Here is a 24,733-nt window from a genome sequence, read left to right on the forward strand (position 1 = left end):
GGTCTGACTTTAATATTAGATATAAAAGCATCCTATTCAAAAAGAAAAAAAAAGCACAGTGGTCTACAGTAACTGCACAATCAATAGTGCTAAATTCCAGCATGTACAGTACAGTATACTCTACATTATTTATAATCCCTTATCTGTAAACTGTAATAGGAAAAAAAAAACATGCAAGTCATGTCATTATAGCATCAAATATGACTTTATTCATTTTTATTATAAATCATTCATACAAAATTGGCATTTTGCAATTTCTTTATTTCCTCTATAAAAAGTCATCTGTTAATTACTGGGATGAAGAGTCAGGACAGGAGGGAGCAAAACAAAACAGCTTTGAACAAAAATAACCCAAAAGAGATTGGCATTTACTCATAAATAGTCTAAAGTGGTCATGCAAGTCTGGTTAACAGCCTAACGTGAGAAATACAGTTGAGTGTTTAACAGATGCTGTGAAACTTTAGTGTCTGCAGATGATGCAACTTTATTTGAAAGATTTTGCCGCTTCTGTCCTAAGTGACAGCGGGGGTCACAAACTCAACTCAGTTGAATCAAAAGGCACAATCAGGGAGAGATCAGTGATGTTTCTGAGCATGACTTCATATTGCTTATTGCTAATCACAGAACATAATGTAAGATAAATCAGATGCTAATTTTACCAGTTAGCCTTGAGACAGGATGATCTCGACAGAATTAAAAAGTACAGAAACAATGAAAGAATCAGTTTGCTAACGATAACATATTACAATTGCATGAGTTTATGTTTGCCAAGATTCTTTGGTGATCTTGCAAGTGTGTGTAGTGATAGCAGCAGCATTCAACAGGCCAATTTCAAATGAATGGCTTTGTCACGTTAAGCTGGATAATTAAAATAACACTGGCATCGATGCAAACACCTATCAGTGCGTCGTCTGCACTGACGAGGGCCTTGGGCAGATCTGGACGATGCTGGGCATATCACGAGCCCTGATGACAGTGTTGGCAAGGGCATCATGACGGAATGTGATGCACATATTAATCAAAACAGATATCTGATGCACACATCTACCCATCAAAATCATCTTGGATGCATCATCCTATATATAATTGTGTAGCTCAAGCTGTATGAACAAGGATTATGTACATTATATTTTGAAGTGTACATAATTGGCCGATGACATTGTGCGAGGCCAGACGTTAAATGTGTGATATGACAGCAATGACAACCACAGGTATAAATGCTATGGAAAATTTTTTTAAATTAGATGATTTGCTGAACTTGAAACTTAACCAGATGTGTGCCGTTTGTTAAAAAAGACAGAAAAGGATGACAAAGACATAATTACTAATGATCATTTTATGCAACTGTTAAGAGGGCAATTATAGTAGAAGCTTTCAGGGACTTGAAATTAATTCACACTTGTATAACAAGATTCAAGCAAGCACCTTAACGTTAAATGTCGAGATGGACATTTTACAATTTTATTCAGGCCATTATAAAGATTTTCAGTTCATTCGGGTAACGTCAGATGAATCACAGTAGCATTACTGCTAATTTCTCAGGCCTTTAACTCATGATTCAATGTCAAATAGCTTATTAAAATACAATTGTAGTCTGCAACTTGGGTTCCTAAAAAACATTCAGTGTCAGGTATGCATTTAAATTTCTGCTAAATTCATAAATGTAAATGTCACCGCATCTACCGAATTCTGATGCATTATGTGAAGAAAACATGAAAAAAAAAAAAAGGCTTTGGCTCACAGCTGGCACATTTTAAGTCCAGTCACCTTCACAAAAGGCCACTAAAGCACGGCACTCCTTCAAGTCATCAGACATTCAAGTACCTGTGAGCAGAGGCTAACAACATGCTCCACTCCAATTCTGGAAAACAGTGAAACACTGCAGGGGCCCAAAGTCTTGAGAGCCGTTCCCTTGATATGAAATCAACAAGAATGGATGTTCATTTTGATGTAATAGAAGCATACTTGCCACTTTCTAGGGTACATAAATTTGCCAGGTGTCCATTTGTGGCTGAGTGAGTTTTATATGCGAAGGAGTCGCATTTAAAATAGGAGGCCGAAGGGGAGAATTGAGGCAGTGTTCATTGAACTTTGACGGACAGCTCATTTTTCACAGGGACAGGGAAGATAGAGGAGGTGAGAGACGTCTCACTTAAATTACAGCCATAAGTCCTTACGATGCAACCTGTCATGCGCTGATGTCTACGAAAGCTTTCTCACCTAAACAGATGGTGTTACTGCACTGTAAGCTCTGCCTTTGTTTCCATGCTAATTCTTCTCTTGCCTATGACAAACGTTTTTTTTTTCTCCAAGTCGGGCTGTTTGATAACATGAGGATTTAGGGATTTCTAATGAATTTTTTTTTTACACTTTAAGGTGGATTTGCATGAATTAATTAGGTAGGGAGGGTTTGACAAGCTACGTAAGGCAACTCATTAGTCTTGGCACCATTTTTGAAAATAAGAAATAAAATACTGCAGGGTTTTTAAATGGTTTTTATACCACTAATAAGAGGGACCACCGTTTCAAATGTAATGTTATGGCCCTTTTTTGCACGCTGCAATATTTCTGCATCTTTTCACCTGCACTGTTTACATTATAGCCTTGAATCACTTCCACTGAAACAAAATGATTATGAAGCCTTTTGAAAAGGAAAAAAAACCTTAACACCTCAAACTTGGAAATTAAACCATGGGCTCAATTGTACACAATCATGGCTCAAGACCTTAGAAAGAACTGATTCAGAAAAAGTGATGCTGACATCCGAGGCAGGAGGATGGATGGATGGATCTAGATGTGGCGGGATGAAGAAGTGCTAACACGATGACGCGTCCCTCCTGTCGTCCAACAGCTCGCTCATGTGCTGGGAAAGATGAGTTTTTCTGTGGCATTTGTTACCAACCTTGAAACAAAACTAAATCTTCCGAAGAGTTAAAAGTGTGTCACGTGTGTCTGAAGGTCCACAGAGGCCATCACATCCTGCTGTCTTTGTCCTTTGCTTGTGTGCTGAAGGGAAAACTGAACCCACTATGGTCCTCCTCTGCTCTGGTGAGTCTACTGCGGCCCCCTGTTGAATGTCCGTCAAGGGGCGCCAGTCTGGTCAGAGCCGCTCGATCTCCCTGTATTTCTTACGGAGGATGGAGACCTGGTCCTTAAACAGAACAGGGTCCAGTCTCATTTGGGAGTGGACCAGTGGCATGCCACCAAACCAGCTGGCGAACTTGTTCATGCAGGTCTGACGCTGGGCGAAGTGGTCCGGGTCCGCCCAACGCGAGGCTCGAGATGACTAAGAGGAACAGATGTACAATGTTAGATGGTTTGCTCAAGCTCGTGTAGGTTTAATTATCTACACTTACCTGACCCATCATGGTCTCCTTGTACTGCTTTTTTTGTGTGACCTTGATGGGCGGCAGCTTGGTGACAGCAGACACTAGGAAGTTCATGAGGATGTCCTCACAGTTGGCCAGCTGGTCCACCATGCTCTTCAGGCTACTTGGCAGGAAGTGGGAATACAGGAAGTGGTAATATCTGTAGAAAAGGACAGAATGGAGGGCATGGACATTGTCAAGGACAGGTTGAGACAACCAAATCATAAATTCAAACGCTCAGTGTTGGACTGGATAAGAGATATTGATCAGCCTTTTAATCAACAGGTTCTTTTTTCAATACAATTTTCCTTAAATATATATTTAATGCCTGCTTGTCCTATAAATGTGTCCTTGCTGCAAGTTTCTAGATTACTACGGAAACTGCACATGTTTTTCTGACACAACTGAACAATTCTACATTTGTGGTGGCAGGTGGTGCCCATCAACTTTACAAAAATAATAATCTGAAAATATTTATTTAAAATAAATATTATGCATGTTAAATTAAATACAATTACATACTAAAATAATTATATTGCCAAGAAAATAATTTTACAGAAATACTTTTTTGAGATTTTAAGAAAAATCATGTCTGTGGTGTTACCATGATAGAAACAGATCCTTATATTTGGACTACTTCCTGTTTAGCATGATTCTATTTAATCTGGGGATTAATATAATCAATATATATATCATATTTACAAAATATCGCCTGGTCTACTTATCGCAATGGTAACCTACATTTTAAAGGTTTTCTAGAATTATGTAAATTTGTGATGTTACTGCTTTTAATTTTGGACATAACCAGATTATTATCTAACATTTAGTATGAATAATTGAATGAATTTCATTAAGTGTTTACTCGACCTATCAAATGATCTATCATATACAGTCACATGATCTTTCTGTGAAGCAGCTGTTTCCAGATGCAGTACCTGTGGTAAATGGCAGCTCCGGTGAGAACCATGGAATAGTCATTGGTCCATTTGGAGGTGTAACCCCAGCGCTCCTTATTATTGTCCCAGAAATGACTGCGGGCAGGATATCCCACAATTCTCTCAGGAAAACTCTGCCACACTGTGAAGGCAAAGTCCACCTGCAAGGCAACGTTGAGCTCAAGTTAGAAGCTGCTCGCCAAACCAGCGGTCGGTATAAAGACTTAAAAAGAAGGAATAAAGAATCGAGGATGGTGGCATGAAGGCTCTCTCATGACAACATCCAGACACAAAGATACACACATACACAAACACGCTTTCAAAGCTGCAGGCTGAGAAGATGCCCTCCTTTTTCGAAGATCAAAGCATTTAAACAAATAATTACTGAAACACATCAAAAGTGTCAGCGGCGGAGCCTCAGCTGGATCCAAGTCAGCAGTGAATGGAACCACACACATACAGACACACACACACACACACACACACACACAAACACAGACTAACTATATACACTGAAACCCTGGCGTAACCCCACCGGCAGTACATCCGCCTCACATATAATGCCAAAGTCTCCAGCTACACAGATGGGTTATTATGGGAGGGGGAGTTCAAGAAAGAAAGAGTAATTGGAGTTTCCCTGCAGTGTGGTCAAGATAACACATCATTAAAGATATCCATTTCAGGAAGAAAAAAAAAAACAAGGCACAGGAGGGAAGACAGGTCTAGGAGGTTGACTTCAGCTGTGTGGGTTCTCACTGACTGCTGCCTCTGATAAGGGATGGCCATTTCTCACTGGCGTACACTGCATAATGCAGGGGACAGAAAGAAGCTGAGAGAGGGAAGAACCGAGGGCTGAAGAGACCATGCAGAGCTGATTATGGGTGGCGGAAGCACGGTGGTTGCCAAATCTGCACTGCCAGCTGTAAGGTTGGGGGTTTAATCTGAGAACGGCTGAGGAGGGAGCGATCACAACCCTGCTCAAACGATAAGGCGTCTTTCACTTTAAGGAGCTACAGGGTTATAGATCCGACATCTGCCCTATTGTTAGCTGCAATGGATGCTATTTTTAATATAGGGCCAGGAAAGGAGCGGTCTCGTTCCCTGAGGCACACTTATGATGTTATGCACGTTGTCTTCCACCAAAAACTTTTTCATCTGCCTGATCCTTTCAGGGTATTCTGGCTACTCTACGTATATGTAAATGACCTCTGTTATGACTGCAATATATATACACATATATATATATTATTATTATTATTATTTTTTTTTTTACAGTAGCCAGAATACTCTGAAAGGATCAGACAGATGAAAGTTTTTGGTGGAAGACCACTTGAATAACATCATAAGTGTGCCTCAAAGAATGAGATCTGTAATAATTCAATAATAAATAAAATTAGTACTACTTTATGGATTTAATCTTTGTAAATATGTCTGTCACTGATGTTCACGTTTCTATAAATGGTGTTTTACTCATGAATGTCATTATACTTGTTGAGTTTTGATGTTAACTACGTTAATTAAATGTAAATGATTCAAATAAATTAATTTTGTTTAATGGACCATCTTGGTTTGTTTAATTAATAATGAGAAAAAAAAATGATAAAACTTTTCCAATAAAAAGGGACTGATCAGTTTTAATCTAAAACAAAAAGCAAACGTTTACAGATGACATTTCAATCAGCTTTGATGGTTCCAAATCAAATCTTTTTAAATTAACATCATTAATAACTATAACTGCATTAAATGTGTCATCAAATCGCACACATTAACTTTGACAAAGCTAAAATAAAAACGTCTCTGAACTCCTGTCCAAGACCCCAGAAAACAGCAAAAACTAAAGATGACATTTACAGCCATGAATCGTGATAGAAAATGAAAAAAGAAACTTTCTAGGAGGAAGCGGCGTCTTCTGCAGGCTAACAGAGATGATGCTGCTGATGTGTGAGTCAGAGACGGAGCAGGAGAATTACAGTCCATACCTCAGTGGTTGACAACACAGTGTCCTCATCCAGACTTAACACTGCATCGCTGATGATACTGTCATAGGGCTGAAACCGACTGCTCATGACCTACAGAGAGAAAATAAATATGTACGGTCAGATTTTGTCTTAAGACTTCAGATAGAAAGCTTGTATGCCTCTCTTCATATTTTTCTTTGTTTGGATTAAACTCCAAATATTTGGTTATTATTGAGCATGTGTGGTTGATGCGGAAATGTACAAAACGGGACACACATTGAATTCCTGTCACAGACGCATTCAACAACAGGCCACCCACACACATCCCCTCACAGTGCTTCAGAAACATGGAGCAAACTCCACATGCACAGCACAGCACAGCCACATGCAAACATTTCATTGAACTTTTGTCAAAACACATATGGACAAATCAAGCCTCAATAGCACTAAACGTCAAAACAGTGTCAGGAAGTGACAAACTGAGTCATAAATACACCAAAAGAAGACGGTGTCTAAAAGCACAACTAAACAGGAAATAATACACATGTGCTTCCCATTGTAAATCCCCCCTCAGTCCCACAAGCTGTCTGCCAGCAGTGCCCGCAGGGAACACTCCACATACAATCTGCACTTCTAGAAAGCCACTGCCACAATATGAGGGTGAAAGATGAGTGATGCAGGTGAGTGATGGCTCTGTGAAGTCAGGATTAAATCTAACGCTGGAAGTCTCACATCTCTCTCCTTCAAATCCACAGACACCATAGTGCCGTACCTCAGAATCAAGTTTGAAAACTGAGTTGAGTCATGTTTCAAGTAGATTTCATGATCATTTTCCGCCACTAATATATTACAACTAAGAAGTTTGAAACCGAAAATATTTGTGTTTTGACTGTGTCAGTGTTCAGTTTAATGCACAAAACATTGATAAGCTTGGCTGAATGTAGAAGAACTTTAACTTGTTTAATTTTTCACATAAGAAAACAACACTGTGAACGGCAGGGTTCAATTACCCAGATTTAATGAACAATTTTTATTTTATTTTTTGGTTTAGGTTTCTTGCTAAATGAAAATATTAAAGGTGCTGTATGTAGGATTGAACCCAGTGGTTGAACTAGGTATTGCAGTCCAAATTCAAAATATTGGAGAGGGTTTTTTTTAGCCGGCCCCTCCTCCTCAGACTTGATGCACACACAGGTTGCCAGATTGACGACACCAACAGGAACAAGTGCACTTGACGATGAATGAGATAAAATACACTGTGTTTTCTGCCAACTGGCAACCAGGGGTGCCGAAATACAATTGGGTAAACTGGCAGTGCCAGGGTTTAACAAACCAAAACAAAGACCGACATTCCGGCCCGGAACGCACATTTTCAAAGGAGAATAACTGACTGTAGCATTGTTTTTTAGATAAACAAGTATGTAAACTTGGCATGTTTCTTTAATATCTGCAAACATATTATGGTATTCTTATGCTTAAGTGAAGTCAAAATCTTACATACAGCACCTTTAATTTTGGTCTCTGTAAAAAATGCCTTCGGGTGCATCACTTCTTTAAAAAAAAAGAAGAAAAAAAGGCCCTTATTTACAATCATATCACACAGTGCATGTTTTTGCATGCTTGTTATTCTTAATAAAAAAAAGAAAGAAAAACATTTTAAAAGAATAAAAAATGTATCTTTTATTAAAATATTATCTGCCTTTTCAAACTTTTCTATTGACGTAAGTCAGCTTGCATGGAAAGGTTCACAAAATTACACAGAATTCTTTTTAACTTTCCAAACAAATCCCAGTGGCTAAAATCAAGTCCAGCCTTATATAATTCCCCTTAAAATAACACTCCAAAAAAAAAAAAAAAACAATCAACAAGAAGTAGTTAATGTTTTATCATGCAGTCCTTAATGAAATCCAGTGCAGCACAGCTGTACCACAGGAAGTGAGTCTGAAAGGCAAGGTATTCTCTGTAGGTTCTCATATACTGTAGAAATGGGAGTGTTTAATAAGGAAAATGTCCAAAGCAACACTTCAGTGTGGCATGGGACCAGGCTGTCATTCATGGCTTAAAAGAGCTGTCTCCTCATCAGCTAGTCTGGGTGGGAACACACACACACACACACACTACTCTGTAAACAAGACAGCCACAAGCCGTACAAACCACAGGCTGACTGGCACTACTTCACTGCTCTCTTCCCTCAGCCAGAGGAAAACTAATCCCTCTCCGCTCCAAACACTGGGAAGCAACACTCACACTCACAGTCCCTCTCTGTTCCACAGCTTTAGCCTACACCAGAAACATCCACACAAACCCTATGAGCAACTAATGTACGAAAGTACAGGATGCTGTGTTATGTGTCACCAATATTTTACTGCAATACATATAAATATAGTCACAATTTTGTGAAAAAATACTTTACCAGGGCAATAACTTTCATTCACTTACATATACACTACCATTTTTTCAAGAAAGAGTTTTCTTATGCTCACCAAGGCTGCATTTATTTGATCAAAGATACAGTAATACTGTCAAACACTAGTAAAATTAAAAATCACAATTTTTCTATTTTAAAATGTAATTTTCAGCAGCCATTACTCCAGTCTTCAGTGTCATATGATCCGGTAACGCTTTATTTTAAGGTCTCATTCTCGCCATTAACAAACAATTAATAACTACATTTGCCTCAAACTCCTAATTTGTTGCTTATTAATAGTTAGTAAGGTAGTTGTTAAGTTTAGGTATGGGGTAAGATTAGGGATAAAGTAGAAAAAAAGTAAAAACAGCCAATATGTTAATAATAGGCATGCTAATAAGCAACTAGTTAAAAGTGAGAACTGGTCCCTATACTTAAGTGTTACCCATGATCCTTCAGAAATAATTCTATGCTGATTTGATACTCAGGAACATTTCTTATTAATATCAATGCTGAAATCACTTTCACTGACTTTTACATTAACTGTTCCCTCCTGGAGGGACCCTCGACCCTCTAACATTTGCACTCTCTATTCTATTTCTATTCTTACTAGTTTTCTTTAAAGAAAAAGCCTCTAACACTAGCATTCTCTATTCTTTTTCTATTCTATCTTCTTGTTTTCTTAATATTTATTATAAAATAAACCTTGCTATGTGTACTGCATTAGGCTTACTGAGACTTGTCACAGTGCTTACATATTATTGCCCTTCTGTGGGTTTTAATTGCTTCTATTGTCCTCATTCGTAAGTCGCTCTGGATAAAAGCGTCTGTTAAATGACTAAATGTAAATGAAAAAAGTTGTAATGCATAATATTTTGGGGAAACTGAGACACATTTTATATAATTCTTCACAAAAGTTCACAAGAACAGCATTTATTAGAAATAGATTTTTTGCAACATTATAGAAGTCTTTACTGTTACTTTTAATCAATTTAAGGTGCGTTGATGAATAAAAGTATTAATTTATTTTTTTTAAAATTTAACTGACTCCAAACTTTGGAACAGGAGTGTATACATAAAAACCAGCATTCACAAAGTTCCATGCCTTTATTTTTAGAATTTTAGACATCTAATACTATCATAATGTCATTTGCCAAAAAAGTGGAAACAACTTGGGAAACCTTATTGAAATCTCAAAGAAACCATATCTCACCTTGTTCTCTCCTTCAATTACAATAATTGGCACGGAGGTGGCCGGCCATCGATGCTTGGCAGGTAAAGGCTTGTCACAATTCCACAATACAATAATCTGAGAAACAGAAGGAAAGAGAGATCAGAAACACAAAGCAATTTTCAAAACTATGCATTCTTTTGAATTATACAGTACATTTCTTTTACTGAGGCCTCAGGGGCAGAAAGACTAAATTCAGATCCAGTCGCCAGTCGCTTGTTTCTTTCCAAAGAAACTAAATAATACAAACCATAATATACTATATTCCATACTTTCATACACAGTCATACTTCATTAAAAAGCCTCACTTAGAGCATGTGACAGTAAAACGTATGCCGTGAATGCCAAACATGCCACATTAAAACATCTCAGTACTTCACTCAGGGCTTTTCACTCGGTGAAGTTTCTGTAATTGTTTATCTGGTTTTAGCATTAGCCTGGAATGTCGCAAGTTTGAGATGCAATGTCAGTTTCAATTTACAGCTTGTCATAGCCGTGAGTTTTTTTTAATATTCATTTTGTTTTGTCACTTTCAAGTGTCTTTGAGTGATTACACCTCCGGCCGAAGTGACTGGCTCTGGTTTTATGTTAACACTCATAAATGTCTCATGTGGAACATTTTAAGAGGGGCCCTTCCTCTCAGAGAGTGTCTGTGATTTAGAAGTCAGTTAGTTCACAGAGCGGGGTTAAATAACTCATTAAGAGCACTCGAGTATTTCAACTCACCCTTTGCACACTTTCAGGGGGATTTTTCAGGGACATATACATGTACAACAAAACATTGATAGACTATCAGAAAGTTTTAAAAACCCACAAGAAAAATAAATGCATATAAATGAGAATTTAAAATGCTGAAATGATTAGGTCTCTGGTCTCATTTCTTTGATCTTGACATCAAAACATGACACACGCACACTGAATAAGCCTACAGAAAAGCAATAAAGGCGTGAAAGTGAAATTGGGTAAAGACCTAGGCTTGCTGATGTTATTAACTTTCCCTTATAACAAAAAAAGAAATAACAATAATAATAATAATATTTAAATAGAAAATATTTTAAATGTATTTCTATAAAATATTTAAATAGAAAATAATTACATGAAAAATATTTTATTTTATTTATTATATTTTAGTTTTCAGTGCACTTTTTGTTGTTCACAAATACATTGGCAATGGCATCAGGACATGATGCGGGCTCCATGAGCATCATTATTAAACACAAGAGCTGTTCAAAATGAAAAAGTACTATATTAATGCACTGATTTTTAAAATCCTGTTTTAATGCGCTGGTGATATAAACTGCCATCAAGCTTTTTACTTAACCGCATCTTTCATTTCATTAACTCCCAATCGCAGAGTCACGTAGCTCTCAAACCATGAAGTAGAACAATAAATGAAAGCTTGACTGTCTAATGATAGTACATGCAGGAGGATCAGGAGGCCTCTTCAAACTCTAAGTATTCTATAATCTATAATAAGAGACATCAGAGACATAATTAAACTACTTAAACTCTTAGAAACAAAACAAAGCCTGAAGGTTGGATTTTTTTGATAATGCAAACTGCATTCATGGAGGAGCGAGGCAAAGATAGGCCCATCAATGCTAAAGCATTCTGTTATACCATTTACTATATTTAAGCTTTTATGACCTTAATTTTGATTAAACTTTTTAAGGACATGCAGGGATCCTTTAAGTAGTTTTATATGCCTTATTTAAATGTTTATTTTTAACTGTCATTAGTTGTGGCATGCTCTGCAATGTCTTTAAATGCAGACAGTATCACTTCCCCTAGTTTTGGGGGTACACGCGTACTAACTCACAGCGGTGGGCCACAGACTTGGTTACCTAGCCTGCCAGAAATAGCTCAAAAGACACCCGTCATTCTCCTCTACCTCCCCTTGATTATTTATATCCCTGCTTCCTTTCCATTCCTCTGTGCAAAGACTCCGGCTGATGAATTGTAGCTAAAGGGTGTTGTGCTATTCCCATCCCTCCACTTCAGCTGGAGTAGAGCGTGCTCAATTCAAGCTCCGCCAGAGAAACGAAAGCCAAGCGTTCAGCAGCCGAGTCTTTTCAAGCCCTCCCGCGGAGAAGAGAGGAGACAGTCTGAGAAAACCACCAGCTTGTGTGTGTGCAACATGCTTCACGCAGTCAGCGGGGACACATTGCATTTAATTCCCCACCTCTCCTCCTCATTCTCCTCCCCCACTAGCCCCTCTCTCTCCTGCACCTTAGAGAGGAATCAATACGTATTGGTTCCCAGGTTGGTAAACACTTCAGAAGGCAGTGGATGCCATGGAAACGCATGGGCTGCTGGGCTCTGGTTTAGTCCCTGAGGTTTAAGAGGGGTGTAAACCGAGGGGGCGGCAGAGACGAGTCATCCAGATGCACTGAAAGTATGATGCTTCAAATCGCTTTTAACATTGAGAGAGATCCACTCATCTTCAAGAGGAAAACAACATCGCTGTGTCCTCATCAGATCAAATTGCATACATTTCAGCATTTTCTGAAGTTCAGATATCAAACAGTCTAATGGGAAGCCTCAAGCAGTCAAAAAGTTAACTCAGTAACTAGTTCATGTCAAAAACAGCAGTCAGCTCTGATTCTGATACAGATGTTTTTTTTTTATCGTTATAGGAATTATAGCAGGGCTGTCAATTTAATGTTAATTTAGCGCAGTGGTCATCAGCCTTTTTGACTCAAACGCCCCTTTTGTCCATCACAATATTCATTATCTGTATGGCCCTATTCCTGCAGATATTTCAGATATTTATTTATTAACAGAAACTGAAATTGTTGATATACTAAACTGATTAGCCATGATTCATTTTGAGATTTCAAGAACTGTGTGTTCTTCCATAAGAACAACAGATATAGATTTTTATGCGTTTTAAGCATTTCAGTTTAGATTAGTTTGACTATTTTATTATATAATAATAATTTATTAATTTAAATACTTTTAAGTCATCCTGCGGAGCCCCTGGAAGTTTACTGAGACCCACTGGTTGCAAACCACTAATATAGTGCAAATGATTAAAAAAAGTAATAAATATTGAAATACTGAATTAAATTAAGTGAATTTTTTAAAGGTAATAAAGTCATGTTTCGTCATCTTAACTGGGTACTTTTTTTTCAGCAAATACTGATATATATTGCAATAATTTGCCATTGTTTTAATTAATTAATAAGCCATCAAAAGAAATGGATGTTACCTGAGCACAGTACTGGGACCTTGCCACTGAGACGAGGAGCTTGAGAATAGGCTGAGACTGAGACACCAGGGGTGTGACTGCATGGATAACAGCAGTGAACTTAGGATTCGGCTTGATCCCTAAAAAAAAATAGAAGAGAATAAGTTTGAAAGGACCATAATTAGACAAAAAGAACCATAATCAGACAAAAATTATATAACAAATCTATGCTGCACCTGTTCACTGTACTTGGGTGGGTGGGTTATTCTAAGGAATTCTGTTGAATGGATTTAAATTTAGTAAAACGGGAAAAATTTCTAATAAAAAAAATGCAATATTTGATAAAATTTTTATATTTAATATTTACCAAATATACACAGATTGAATGATGCATACAGATTACTGAATGTGAAGCTTTCTACAGAACTCCTGTGAGTTTGATAATAAGCCGTATATATATATCCATAAAATACTTCAAGTACAGTGATTTAGTTGTATGAGTAATGCAGGATTTAATGGGAGATAAATAATGCATGTTTAACAGTTATTAAATAGACTTCATATTTAATTACAATCAATGATAATGGCATTAATATCATGCACATTGTTTTTAATCTCTCAATAGATGCAGCGCTTTTTTCATCTATTGCCCTCTTTGCCCACAAGACGATAAAACAGACAGTTGGCACCATCTTGAAATAACTCACCATGTTTAATTGGACAATCTAATATGATAATTCTTTCACAGATACAAGATGATAATTCTTATTGGTTACCACATTTTTTCCCACACTTACATTTTCCCACTAACAAGAGGTGCTCAATCAACAGCTTCATACTGATTGGCCTGACAAGCAGTGCAGATTAAGATAGAGACATGCGTGGGCTGCATTAGCAACTGTGGCGATGCACGACTTTAGATTGAGAATATGGATTTTGCAATCCAATTACACAGGGCTGGTCGATAATCTATCACGTTGTACAATGGTTGTCACTTAGCTGCATGGTAAATTTTTAGATATCAAGACACCTCTGCAATTAAGAGATGGCAGGAGAGGGTGTTTAAAAATAAATCAGATGATTACAAAGGAGAGAACCAGAGACAACGCAACTTGGGTTTTGAATGAGGCTAGTCACAAACTTGGCTATGACAAGACCCACGTCTGTAAAAGATGAAAGAGGATCTGAAAGTCCCATAATGCATGTCTGTCATATCTTGGAAAGCTCATTAATTCCAGAAACTTCTGAACATAACCTCAAAACGTCATGCAGGACTAGTTTCTGAAAGTTTAGGAGAAAAGGGTGTACCAATATTAAAGTCAGAAAGACTTTTGCTCTGTAAAAATCACTCACTTGATCACTCTATAAATGTTACATACAGAATAAATGCACTGTAAATCAAGAGAAACTAGTGAGCGAAATCAGAAGTAAATGCTGCTGCTGTATTTCATATTACTTTATCTAACATGTATCTTACTTTGGAAAATAAGGATGACAATGTTTATTATACATGATTTGTAACTAAACATCATCAGCTTTGTGGTTTGGGTTCATGAATGGCATGATGAAAATAAATCTTTATTCTGTTTATGTTTAATTTATTTTCTGACAATAATTAAAAACAAGAATGAATGCAATCAGCTTCAGTTGTATCATTATAATTAATTATATACAGTATTTTTAGTTAAATTGATGTATTTTAAAAAAATATATAACACATATATATAACATATTAGCTCATAACAATTCAAAAAAGAATTTACATTATCACGTTTTTTCATTTCTCTTTTGAGTTGATATTTTTCATGGAATTAATGGCAAAATAAATAAAATGTTACATTTGAACTTTTTTCAATTATTTCTGACAATTTAAGACAATTAGCAGAAGATAATAAAAATTGCTGGAATGAAGGAAGCAACAAACTCTTTTTCCTTCACGCTCAAAATTTTCATTATTAGATTATGAAATATTATTTCAGCAAGTACTCAGCACTTGTACACTGCAAATCAGAATGCATTATTAGTATAAAAGAAATCAGTAACACTTTATTTTAAGGACCAATTCTCACTTTTAACTAGCTGCTAATTAGCATGCATTTTACTAGCATACTGGCTGTTTATTAGTGCTTTTAAAACAAATATTAATGCCTTATTCTGCGTGACCATATTTTACATCCCTTAATCCATCCCATACCCAAACTTAACAACTACCTTACTAACTATTAATAAGCAGCAAATTATGAGTTTATCGAGAAAAAACTCTGAATTAATAGTGAATATGCGTTCCCCATTCTCAAGTGTTGCTAAGAAATCTCTATAAAGTTGTTCACTCAGAATTTGGACAACACTACAAAAATGGCAAACCTCCAAATAGTGCACTATAGGGAAAAGAAGAGCAATTTTAGAAACAGCTTTTGTCTTTAACTTTGGAAAAACTGTGCGCTATAAAGATGATTGTCTAATTACCAAGTTCAGCGTAGAAGAAAGGGAAGTCTCCCAGGTAGGATGAGTAATGGGGCAGTGTAAAAAGTCCACCGGGATGACTGTTCCACATCAGATTGCTCCTGGAGGTCTGCTGAAGCACTCGGTCCTGTATGATCTACACAAACAGGTAAACAAACAAATAAACAGCCTGCATTACAGCCTGTGTAAATCCTAAACAATTCCAGCTAAATTCCCCAGCCATGAGAGCTATGAAGTTGTCATTTGGAGAAGTCTTTGTAAAAGGGTAAATTAATGTTTCAAAATAAAACTTCAAATTGAGGCGCAGCTCTGGGTCTATAAACTATGAGACAAATTATCAAACGCTCCAGCGATTTCACCACCCTCATCTTGCCAATCAGATGCCCCAGCGCTAAGACAGGCAATTGCTTCTCTGGCCTTGAGTGAGGCTCTCAGCGATGAATGGCTGCTGTAAAAATAGACAAAGACTGATAGGCTTTTTTGTCATCGTCGTCTTTGGGTTATATTGTGCCCCTTGGTGTGAAAGCGGCTTGGCTTAGTGACAGCCTAATCGCTGGCAACTGGAATGGGGTTTCACACAAGCTGGATGTCTCTGAGATTGTGTCTTCATCGTAGCTTCTTAATTCTAGCCTGGAGGCTTTTTCATAGTACAAATGACAAAAGTCTTGTAGAATTTACTGAGCAGCATCTGGAGTGCATTCATCAGATGTAGGATAGTGAGATTCCACAGACAACCTCCACCTCACACAAATATACATTTCAAACACAAATACAGACATTTTCTATAGACAGAATCACAGCTGCACAATTAGTTTGGGTGTGAAGGTGAATGGGGAATATATATATATAAATATAAATATATATATATATATATATATATATATATATATATATATATATATAATATATATATATAATAGGTATAAATAAATAATTTAATGGTTATTAGGATTAAGAATGACTAAACAGAGGAATCTTCACATTAAAATGTGTGTAATTTAGCAGTACCAAACAATCACTAAATTTTGTGTGTGTGTGTGTGTGTGTTTGTTATAGTTTGACAAATATATGTTTTAAATTGCCAATATTTTGTTGTGTCATATTCAAGAATTGTACTTTCATTAAAATGGCATAATATAATGTAATACACATTACTGTTCAAAAGTTTGGGATCATTTATTAAAAAATTAATCTTTTGTGACAGCAAAGATATTTATAATGTTTCTAATAAATGCAGTTTTTTAACTTTGTATTCATCACAAGAACCTGAAAAAATGTTTTTCCACAAAAATATGAAACGGCACAACTGTTTTCAACACTGATAATAATAAGAAATGTTTCTTGAGCACCAAATCAGCATATTCGAATAATTTGGAGACCGGAGTAAAGACTGCTGAAAAATTCAGCTTTGCCATCACAAGAATAAATAACATTTTAAAATATATTAAAATTAGAAAACAGTTATTTAAAATTGTAATAATATTTCACAATATTGATTTAAAAGTATTTTAGGAAACAAATGCAGTCCTTTAAAAAACATGAAATCTTACAGACCCCAAACTGAACAATATTATTATATTATATTATATAATAAAATGTTATCTGAGGTGACCAATATAAAGCACAAGTCTGAGTGTTTGCCCTGTGTTTTCTTTTTGCTCCCCCTGGCGCAGTCAATAACCATTTGACACCAGCATAGATATTAAGCAGTGGCCTTTCAACCTTGCAGAACCCCACCTGTCATCTTAAAAACCCAATCTGAGCGGCTGATGAAAGGCCGTTCCTCTCGCTCAGCTAAAAGTCCTCCCTTTTAGTGACTGAAGACATGTGATTGACGACTCAATCTCGCAACAGGATGGCTGCAATCTTCCAAATGGAGGGCAGCGGATGAAAGCAACTCTTCGGATGCTAGCTGTAATTGCAATGACGCTGTACAGGTTGAGGGTGCTCTGACAGCTCTGTCACTAGCTCATAGTCTTCTGGGGTTAATTGTTGTGATTTGTTGATTGTAGACGCTTATGCATTATATGACACTGTCAGTTGCTAAACATTGACCGCAATGGCATGTGGATCTAAGAAGCAGGGGGAAGTAGTTACACTAACAAAACTTCTGACAGAATATATTTCATATATAACAGTGCCAAATAAACGCACAAAAGCACCCAATTACTTTTAGGGTCGCTGTATGTGTCTAGCCAAATGCTAGTCAAGCTAATAACTCTAAGAAGAGGTCACTGAACCAAGGACATGCATCATTTCCCAGACACTGATAAAGGGCACGTACAGAATTAAACAAGGCATGTGAATGTGTACGCACTTAGCACAACCCCTAATAAATCATCATAATTCTACACTTTGTCAAAATATTTAAACCCAGCTTGTGTGTCTGGAGCAGCTCTTTCAAATCTCACAAATGAGAAAGAGTATCGAGCGCGCGTGTGTGTGTGTGTGTGTGTGTGTGTGTGTGTGTGTGTGTGTCTTAGTGTGTGTGTGTGTTTGTGACGGTGGGAGACGGCATGACTGAACAGTCATTGCTTACTTCTAGAGTGGTGAGCACAATCTTCTCCACGGACGAGAAGTAGGCCTCCCACAAGAACTGCGTTTGCTGTCGCAGAGCCAGAATCTTATCCTGATGAATGGAGCGCACCGTGGACGGGATCTGCACAGGGAGAGGGAGAGAGAGAGAGAGAGAGTGATAAATCAGCGCCCTGCTGCTAGAGAGGTTATGTATGAACAGAACAAATGGAACAAGTGAAAACAAGGGAGGTATATGGGTGTATGAGGTGGACATCATTTCAGTGGCATCTCATACTGCTTGGTTAAACAAATCAAATCCATATAACCTGAATATTCTGAATCTTAAAACTAGATCATACCAGACTAAGACGGCCAAACCAGTTCAAGCTGTGTTTTAGAGCAAACAATGAGTTCCAGCCAAGTAGGACTGGATCAACATCCTTCATTTGACAGGAATCTTGATCCACGACCAAAAATCAAGAGCCCGACCGATATATCGGCCGGCCGATATTATCGGCCGATATGAGCTAAATTCAATCAAAACATTCCTCTTCATTAACACAAATGTGCATAAATCTAAAGACATATTGAATATCATTAATCATTATAATTAATACAGTTCAAGGAACAATCATAATTAAACCTTCTCCGAGAAAGACCTTATTGGTCCAGATGGGAGAGTTTGACAAATGTAATGTGCAGTTTTTGTATGAAATTACCATCAAAGCTTAACAAGTAATTTTTGATATATTCCCTCTGAGCGAACCAAAATCATTTTTTTCTGTCTTTAAAAAGGAATTAAAAGCAAAGAGAAGAAGAAAAAAAAAATCTAAAGAACACAGGATTAATTGTGAATACTTTAATCTTTTGACAGCCTTAATATAATAATAATTTAGTCACAATTCCTGTGAAGCTCCAGCATTTCCACTGTTCAAGAGACAGTTCACCCAAAACTGAAAATTCTGTCTTCATCGCATGAAGATATTTTGAAGAAAGTAAGTCATACAGCATTGGAATGATATGAGTATGAATAAATGATAAAAGGATTTCTCTTTTAACAAAGGAAATCCTGGAACCTCCCTGGGATACATGTACATCAGTATGGGAATCACTGATTTGGGGTAAATCATTTCAGGTGATTTTGAATACAATTAACCAGCTTAATCGGCGCAGGTGTAGTCTAAAAGCTCCAACCAAGCTGACTGCAGCCCCAATATGTCTGGCACCACTATTAAAGTATTTGGGCAGAATACAAAAGATATTCTGGAAAAAATGTAATAAAAACACAACAGATTTCAGACCTGCAGTAGGAGCCTCTCGTCCCCGATCACAGCAGCCGTGTTCCAGTCGATGACCTCTGAGAAGGGGAGTTCCCAACCGTTACTCAGCATGACCGGCACACAGGCCGCCTACAAACACACAGACAGAGCGATGGGGTCACAGCGCGAGTCATATGTGCTGTGTTTTGATTACAGGACAGCACAAAGACAGAAAACACACAGATTAATAAGAAAGAGAACAAACACAATGGGATGCATATTAAATTGCTTATACTGAATGCCAGAAAAGCCATTAGCCTTGTTACTGATACTGACTCAAGAGTCCAGCATACAGACGCCTACAGATCAACATCCAATTCACTTATACAGTTACACATTTGACAGTAAATACAAAAAGGGAGAGAGAATAATAGATAATAGTTTGTTAAAAAAGTTTCATAAATGGGCCAACTAATGTTTTAATTAACATCCAAAAGGTGACAAGAAGGGACAGAGTTAGTACGCAGTTATGATTAGTGATGTTAATGTTTTCAACTTGTGAGGAAGAGTTGCACAAGAAAGAAGTGTACAAAAAAGGATCAGAGGATAGATGGAAGGGTGAAAATAATCAAGGAAGGAGGGAAAGAAGGAAGAATGAATGAGCTTGAAAGGATTTAGAGAAAGAAGGATGGATCAAAGAATGTAAGAAAGAAAGTTCAGAAAGAAGTAAGTGCAGAAGGATGGATGGAATCAAGTAAAGAATGAAGGAGGAAAACATTCGGAAGGATTTAGAGAAGAACAGAAAAAAAGGACGAAAAAACAATGAAAAAGATGTATGTAATGACAGAAGGAAGAAAGTGTGGAAAGAAGATATAAAAGAGGTTTAAAGGAAAGGAAGTGAGGAAGGAAGCGTGCAAGAAATGAAGGGTGGAAGGATGTGAGTGCAGAGGGAAGTATGTGTATAAGAAAAGATCAGAGTATGAAAGGAAGGGTGGAAGAAAGTAAGGAAGAATGGAAAAAAAGAATGAACTTGGAAGGACTTGGAGAAGGAAGAAGGAAGGATATAGGAAGTGCAGAATGGAGAGTATGGCAAGAAGGAAGAAATAAAAGAAGTACAGAAGGAAGTGGGGGAAAAAAGAGACAACATCAGGAAAAAATAAAAGATGAAAAGGAAAAGAAATAAAAACAATATGAAATTAAAAGGAAATGAAACCAAAGAAAAAAAGAAGTAGAAAAAAAACAGAAAAAGATGTAGACCAGAGGACAGATGTGTGCTCACCTGCAGAGCCTCCAGGAAGCGAAAGGATCCCAATCGTCGCCCTCGTGGAACCAGGCAGAAGGTGGAATTGTGCAGCATTTCACGATAGTCATACCTGCACAAAAACAAAAACACATGAAAAATACAAACACCTTTCTTTGATTTTAAGTGTCATTTCTCCATTAGTCTCCCTCCGTCCCACCGATGATCAGACTGATCAGATGTGATGTGTAGTGAGGTTGTGACACCTGCCCCTGCACATTTATGAGGTATATATATATATATATATATGTACAGAAACAAACAGTGTGCACACATTCAAACGCTTGAGAAGACACAGCCATGTTTTTCCCATATCAAAGAGACTGTCATCTCTCTGCCCCTGTGCTCTGAGCTCAGGGCAAGCACACTGACACAGATGGCGTCCTGTCCTCTCATGCGCGCACGCAAAAGATACAGTGTCAAAGAGCTCTCGAGGTTAAAGGAGCAGGCAGTTATTTATCAAGCAAAAAATCATTCATCAGTTACTTGTTAGCATGTAAGGTGAAGGTTGTGCGACGCTGACTTCCACGTGCTGCCATTATCTGCCTTGTGATGATCTTGCTGACTCCAGAACAGCTGTGCCATTTGCCTTCTCAGCTCATTGGTAGATGCTGACTTTGAATACTGCCTGAAATGGCAGGTTACACACACACACACAGCCCTACAGAATGAAACCGAGGCACAGAGGCCATTCTGTCGCAAAGTGAACAAACAAGGCATGTGTGTGAGCACACACGCACGCGTCCCAGCTGTCTGGATATCGGACTGATCCCGTGTTAATGTGATAGAATATGAATAAGGCTGGAGGGCGAGCGTTGGTCTCTGTGGTGCCATTTCACGTAGATTAGCTACCTGAGGAGCAATATCAGACAGTCGGCAAACACTAAGGCTCAATCCATGCCTCAGTGTGAGCCCAGGACAGAAACGATGCTTTTCCATACAGTTCGTAATCTACTGGTCATCAGGCTTTCCTTGCCCAAAGTAACAACACTTTCCTTTTTTTTTTTTCACTCAAAATATTTTTCTTTAGTAAATCAGCATACAAAGAAAAAGGGCACAATAGCCAGGTGTATATGTATATAATATTATACATATATTCATACTATACTATACTATACTATATATATATATATATATATATATATATATATATATATATATATATATATATATATATATATATATATATATATACACACACATTTGTAAGTCATTCAGTCACTGCAATCATTCAGTACCACAGTATACACCAAACTATCATGGAATTACCATCTGATATCTCAACTGCACAATGGTTCCACCACAGTTTTTTCTTTCTGTATGCATTGTGTGTATTGCCCATGTTATTTCAAAGCAGCTCCTTTTACTAATTTCCCGTCAAACACTGAGTATCTTTTGACTTTGGGAAGCTCAGAGCACTTAAAACAGCAAAGCAGAGATGAGAGGGTGTTATAGTCAGTGTTTATACACAAGTGAGAATTGTTTGGGTCTTTAATGGTGCTCAGGCACACACAAGTGTTTCTGTGAAGTGAATCTGTGGCAATGAGCATCTAAGTTAGATGAAATGCAGTAGAGAAAAGAACAGTGTTAAAGTATTAGAGTAAACTGCTGGTGAGTGAATCAATATCAGGGTCTAAAAATGAGGATCACCCTCTGTGATTGTGTTTATTTCACAGGTTGGGTACGATTATACTACCCTGCCCAAACACAGCCCTAAGCGCAGCTTTATGCTCCGTCTCCATAGCAACTCCGGCTAAATGCTTCCATTCGGAGTGTGTTAATTATATGCGTTCTGCACATGGCTGATGGGGGGGTGGACCTTGCACAATGAGGTAATGTTTTAAAAATCACCTCTGTTTTATTTCTTTTGCTTTCCACCACTTTCTAAAACTTTCTCTCTCAAACTACCCCACCTCTTGCACATCTGAATGAAAGCTTCCCTGGGAAAGAGCCAGAATGGCTGTCACTTCTGAAGCAGAACAATCAGCCTACGGCACAGCGCTCCCACTTCCCAGCCATCATCTCATGAGAAAAACCCACAAATACTAACTAAAGTGTAAAACAGATAAACAAATGTGATATGACCATATTAGCATAAAAATGGGTAATTCATAAAATATGAGGTAGTCTCAGTAGTAGAATTAGTGACAGTAGATTCATTTACAATAGTTAGAGATAACAATTAGGCAGTTATTTCATGTAAAAATGACATATTTTGTGCAACAATAAGGTTGTGAGAGACAGAAGAGAAGATTTTTGAGTAATCAAGCAAACAAATAGGTAAATCTGGTGTTTCAACCAATTCACTGAAACATCCAGATCGAAAGAACTGATTCACAAAGATGAATCAAACTTTGATCTGAACTACCTTTGGAGTCAGTAAAAAAAATTTCCTTTAGAAACAAATTCATGCTTTTATTCTGCATTAAATTGATGAAAAGTGATGGTAAATACATTTAAAATGTTACAAAAGATTTCTTCTTCAAATAAATGCAGAAACGGCTTACTGGAATCCTCTTTAGAATATTTAAAGCTATATAAAAAGTGCAGTATTGGTTAAATTTATATTGCAAGAACTCATTGAGAGCAGAAATTGTATTGAAATTGCAAGCGAAATCAAGGCTTCCTTGAACATTTTTGAGTGATGATGCACTATTAGCATAAATGCTATTTACACAAAAATCATAATCTCAACTAAATCAACTCACTGAAAATGACAGTTCAAAAGAACCAATACACAAAATAAATTAAACAACTATAAGTATTTTTGCTATTTATAGCAAAATCATAATCTCAAGTAAGCAAAAAGAGGTTAGATTTGTACAGAAAGCTTAAAACTTCTGCTTGAATCTGTTCTCTCACGATTCATTGCATAAAAACACAAAAGAAAAAAGGATTAATTACAGTTTAATGGGAAAACATAAACATCAACAATTAGTTACAGTAATTATATTCATTGCCATAAAACTGACATTAAGTAACAGAAAGCCTTCTGTGTATGAACATCCTCACATGACAGTTACTAGCAGGCCACACAGAGATGCTTACAGCTCCCTGCGGGGATGAGTGTGTGTACATGTGTGTGGCCTTATGAAGTGTCCGCACTGTCTTCAGAAGTCTCAATGCAACTAATTCATTAGAGCAATTAGTGCTCATTAGAGGGCTTATGCTAGTTTCAATTAGCATCCACAACATAAGATATCCTAGAGGCATTCCAGAAAACACCCCTGTCATATAATCTAATCTTATAATGGCCATATGCCCCAACTATACCACAGGAATCAAATCGGGGCCAATTATGGGCAAAAAAAAAAAAAAAAAAAAAAAACTTAGTTACTAGGGCTGGGTAAAAAATACAGATATCTCGATATTAATCGAGTCTCTTTTTTACGGAACGACATCAATTCTTAAAACGCAAGAATCAATTAGTCTAGCCTGTTTTCAGTTAATGGACGGAACATTGAAGGGCACTTCCCAACCAATAAATCGCAATAAGCATTGTGCTTTGGTGCTTTTAATATGAAGCAAAGTCTCAGATTTCAAATTCTGTCCATCCATTGTATTGCAGTATTTAAAGAATAAATGCCGTTTTGGTGCTATTTAATGTGGAGTGACAGATCGCTGTAGCGCATCAGTTGAACAGACGTGGCAGAGCGTCGCACACGTGAACTGATCATCTCCTCCACATTAATACCAGTTTCAGCACAAAATAAACACGACTAAACATCCGAATGCAAGTTAAAAGAAAGAGTACAACTTTACAATCTTTATCCTGTAATCACTCAATCAGTGTTTCAGCCGCGCAAATACGTCAATATAAAGTCTTGTAAACATCGTCACGTAATGTCACATTTACATATTCGGTCACCATAAACTCATTAGTCAGCCAGAAAAATAAACTATAGAGAGGGGTATTTTGCTAAATATATGCACAATATAACATATTCATTATAATTTTTACTGTTCATGTGTTTTTTTTTTAATAAATCCATTTTTTTTATGACAGCCAAAGTAAGTAAAAATATTAAGTAAAAATATTATGTAATTGTAACTTTATCATTTTAAAAACTTCATTAAGTGTAATTTTAGCAGTTGTAGGTTATAG

The 24,733-nt window shown here is 37.1% G+C and overlaps 1 protein-coding gene across 2 annotated transcripts in view; it reads right to left on the bottom strand.

Moving 5' to 3' along the window:
- Positions 1-186: 186 nt before the first annotated feature.
- LOC109050531 (exostosin-1b) overlaps positions 187-24,733 on the bottom strand; it is a 76,038-nt gene continuing 51,491 nt past the window's right edge. For both annotated transcript variants that reach the window (XM_042777116.1, XM_042777115.1), the window contains 10 exons: positions 20,608-20,701; positions 19,371-19,478; positions 18,092-18,211; positions 15,556-15,688; positions 13,111-13,229; positions 9,882-9,977; positions 6,283-6,372; positions 4,304-4,464; positions 3,357-3,528; positions 187-3,286 (listed from right to left, as the gene is read on the bottom strand). In XM_042777116.1, coding sequence (XP_042633050.1) covers positions 3,101-3,286; positions 3,357-3,528; positions 4,304-4,464; positions 6,283-6,372; positions 9,882-9,977; positions 13,111-13,229; positions 15,556-15,688; positions 18,092-18,211; positions 19,371-19,478; positions 20,608-20,701 — 1,279 coding nt within the window. In that variant the 3' untranslated portion in view covers positions 187-3,100. The remainder of the gene's footprint in view (positions 3,287-3,356; positions 3,529-4,303; positions 4,465-6,282; positions 6,373-9,881; positions 9,978-13,110; positions 13,230-15,555; positions 15,689-18,091; positions 18,212-19,370; positions 19,479-20,607; positions 20,702-24,733) is intronic.

The sequence above is a fragment of the Cyprinus carpio genome, chromosome A19 (assembly GCF_018340385.1).
Source record: "Cyprinus carpio isolate SPL01 chromosome A19, ASM1834038v1, whole genome shotgun sequence".
In the NCBI taxonomy this organism is placed as follows: Eukaryota; Metazoa; Chordata; class Actinopteri; order Cypriniformes; family Cyprinidae; genus Cyprinus; species Cyprinus carpio.